Below are 3234 nucleotides of genomic sequence, written 5' to 3'. Positions count from 1 at the left end.
GGTGGAGGCCGGCGGGCAGCGTGAAAGGTTTCAGGAGAGGATGGACCCACGTCCCAGCTCGCGGACACAAATTCACGGCGTAAGGCCCGAGGCCAGTTCAGCTGGGAAGTTGTTAATCTGCTTTTACACTGAGGAAAAGGCAGCCAAATGTTTGTTTCTGCCTTTTGGGGGGGGTGATGGATGTTTATCCTGGCCCCCAAGGTCGGGTAATTACATGTTGCACCTTGGTGTGCTTGGGAGGACCCTGCTAGCACAGCGGGGAAGAGGACTGTTTTCCTTTGTGGCAGCTCTAAAAGCAAGTAAACCTGAGAAATGGTAATTCTTTTGCTTGATAGGTATCTGAAGCTGTTGAGGCACCTGGAGTTTGAAATGAGGTGGAAATACATCTGAAAACGAGTCAGGAACTAAGTCTGGGAAGACTAAGGCTGGAGAAAGCACGCCCCGTCAGGCGAGACAGCTTCGTGCACGTGGAAGTTCTGCTCGTAACGCAGCTTTCCGAAGGTTGTCCTGCTCCTACGGACCAGCCAGGCTCCTCATCTGGACAATGTAGCGGATACATGAACAACTGGGGTATGGCAGCTGATTGTATAGATCCTTCTGCTGCAATAGGCATCCCGTGATCTGTCACGCAGCCTTCAGGCGACGTAAAGGTTTGGTAGGGTTTAATTTTTTGCTTAACGCTGATGAGAAGTGAAACATCAATCGCTTTCAAGGATGCCGTTGCAAAGTAAATCAGGTCGCTCCTGCCCCTTGCGGTCTCTGAAGTTGTTTTGAAGGGAGCAAATCTTTCCCCTCTGCGTTGCTGGACTGCCCCACTCCTGACGTCCAGTAACAGCATTTAAATGTCAGAAGTGGCTGGTTGGTGTTAGTCATTCTGAAAAGGCTTTTAGAGGAAAGCACATGCAGGAAAACTCAAAGTTTAAAAAAAAGCGAAGAAGAAAGAATAGTGGGTTTAAAGATTAGGGCGTTTCCAACTGGCTGGGGCTGTTTCTTTAGGTAATGAACAAAGGTAGCGTCTTGTGTTTGGGCTGCGTGTTTGCAACGTTCCATTGACATAAAAAGGAAATCTGCTGCTTGTAAATACTGTGTTGCCTGAAAGTCATATCCTACTTTAGGGAGGTTTTATTTTTATTTCTTAAGGGAAAGGGAATTTGATTCTCACGCTAAAGTACATAGGATGCCTTCATTTAAAGCAAAAAAGTTCGTTTCTTTCCCAGCATAAATATGTATGTTCAGCGGCTCAAAATCTCTCTTTCAGGTGGCATACCGACATATTTAAAATGTCGATGGATATAACTTTCCTCGGCACAGGCTCAGCGTATCCCTCTCCAACAAGAGGAGCATCGGCGTTAGTGCTTCGCAGGGAAGGAGAGTGCTGGCTCTTCGACTGCGGAGAGGGAACTCAAACACAGCTCATGAAGAGCCATCTCAAAGCAGGTTTGTGCTGTTGAAAGGTATTGTGATGAGGGAAGGGGAAGAGTTTCATGAGATCTAAACAAAATACTTTGTCCTCATGCTCATGGTATTTGAATACATACTAAACATGCATGAGCTTCTGGAGGTGCTGGCAGTTGGGTGGCAGTTGCTGAACCTGCTGTGCAGTAATCCTTGATTGCTCTTTGGTAAAGAGTTGTGTTAGACAACCAAACTCTCCTGAATTAATTTCTTGGGTTTTGTAATTTCAAACGTGGACCACAGACCAGCTTTAAACTGGCACAGTTTGTATTTGTCTGAAGACAGCTCTAGACAATACCTGCTGTGAGTCTTCCTGTCAATAAATATTGTGCTTTTGTTTTCAAGTAAAGTTGGGTGTATTCACTTAACTTTTACATTTTGGCAAATAAAGTAGAAACTAGACTACCTTCAGTCGCTGTGCTTTTGCTGTCTACAGTGGCAAGAGCAGACTTCTGACTCTCAAGTTACAAAGATGGAATTACCAGTTATAAACAGAAAACCAACCTCCTGCTCCTCCAAAATCTGGAGCTATCAGGGGATTTAATGACCAAGTGAATAGACTAATTTTTACTAAATTTACTGATTTTTACTAAATTGTTCTTAAATCAAAACAAAGAGATTCTGTCCTCCCTATTGCTCGGTCCTAACAGATGCTGGAGAAAATGCCTTGCCACAAGGAAGTGGGAACTCAGCTAGCAGAGGAGACTGAGGCAGCCTGATTAAAGTACACGTGTCTATAGTGAGAGAAAATTCTGGGCTTTTTTAAGCTAGCAAGAGCAGGGCCCAGTGCCTGAGAGCTGGAATGAGACAAACTCAGACGCGAAACAAAGCCCAAATCTTTAAGTGCAATTTTTCATCTGTTTGAAACAAACCAGTCAGGAACCGTGGGGTTCTTGCCTTTTAAAAAACTTTGAAATCAAAACCGGATGGTTTTTGTTTTGTTTTTTTTTTTTTCAAATTATGTTCATTTCATGTGCTAGATCCAAAACTAGGAACAACACAGATGCCACTTTGTATTTCTCATTAGTCTACAGTTTCCATGTAATGTATGAAAGCACAACCACTTTGCAGCATTTCTTTGCATTTTAATATGGCAGATGTCACCAGTCGATTCTGTTCCGTGCTTGTAGGACATTTTGGTTAGAAGTAACTAAAACTTTTGTTTCGGCAGTCTTTTCTTGACAAACCAAGCCAAAATAAACCTTCTGTGGAAATTTATTGCTACTGTGGAAAAAAAAATACTTTGTGGTTTGGGATTTATTTCTTAAACACTGGTTTTATTTTAATTTCCCTCCTTCCTTATTTCCTACTTCCTGCCAAAAAGTGTTTTTTTCTGAGTTGTTATGTAGTAGTTCATTTATGTTCCTATCTTCTTCTGGTTTGTTTTTCTTTTCCTGTTGTTCTAATCAATAGGCAGAATTACCAAGATTTTCATAACTCATCTTCACGGTGACCACTTTTTTGGACTTCCTGGCCTACTGTGTACACTCAGCCTCCAAAGTAGCCCTGACCCAAACAAGCCACCTGTTGATATTTATGGGCCGATAGGACTGCGAAACTTCATATGGAGGAGCATGGGTTTGTTTTTCTTTTCCTGTTGTTCTAATCAATAGGCAGAATTACCAAGATTTTCATAACTCATCTTCACGGTGACCACTTTTTTGGACTTCCTGGCCTACTGTGTACACTCAGCCTCCAAAGTAGCCCTGACCCAAACAAGCCACCTGTTGATATTTATGGGCCGATAGGACTGCGAAACTTCATATGGAGGAGCATGGA

At 42.9% G+C, this 3234-nt stretch overlaps 1 protein-coding gene across 1 annotated transcript in view; it reads left to right on the top strand.

The window, feature by feature from the left end:
- Nucleotides 1-1280: 1280 nt before the first annotated feature.
- The window catches only part of ELAC1 (elaC ribonuclease Z 1), a 3242-nt gene continuing 1288 nt past the window's right edge, over nt 1281-3234 (top strand). Inside the window, exons 1-3 of the mRNA XM_009577318.1 lie at nt 1281-1437; nt 2869-3037; nt 3226-3234. The exon at nt 3226-3234 is cut by the window's right edge and continues 290 nt beyond it. Of these exons, the coding sequence (XP_009575613.1) occupies nt 1281-1437; nt 2869-3037; nt 3226-3234 (335 nt within the window). The remainder of the gene's footprint in view (nt 1438-2868; nt 3038-3225) is intronic.

Source organism: Fulmarus glacialis, unplaced genomic scaffold, assembly GCF_000690835.1.
Source record: "Fulmarus glacialis isolate BGI_N327 unplaced genomic scaffold, ASM69083v1 scaffold2545, whole genome shotgun sequence".
NCBI classification, from domain to species: domain Eukaryota; kingdom Metazoa; phylum Chordata; class Aves; order Procellariiformes; family Procellariidae; genus Fulmarus; species Fulmarus glacialis.
The sequence above is the reverse complement of the archived record's forward strand: the minus strand, read 5'-3'. Positions and strand labels throughout refer to the sequence as shown.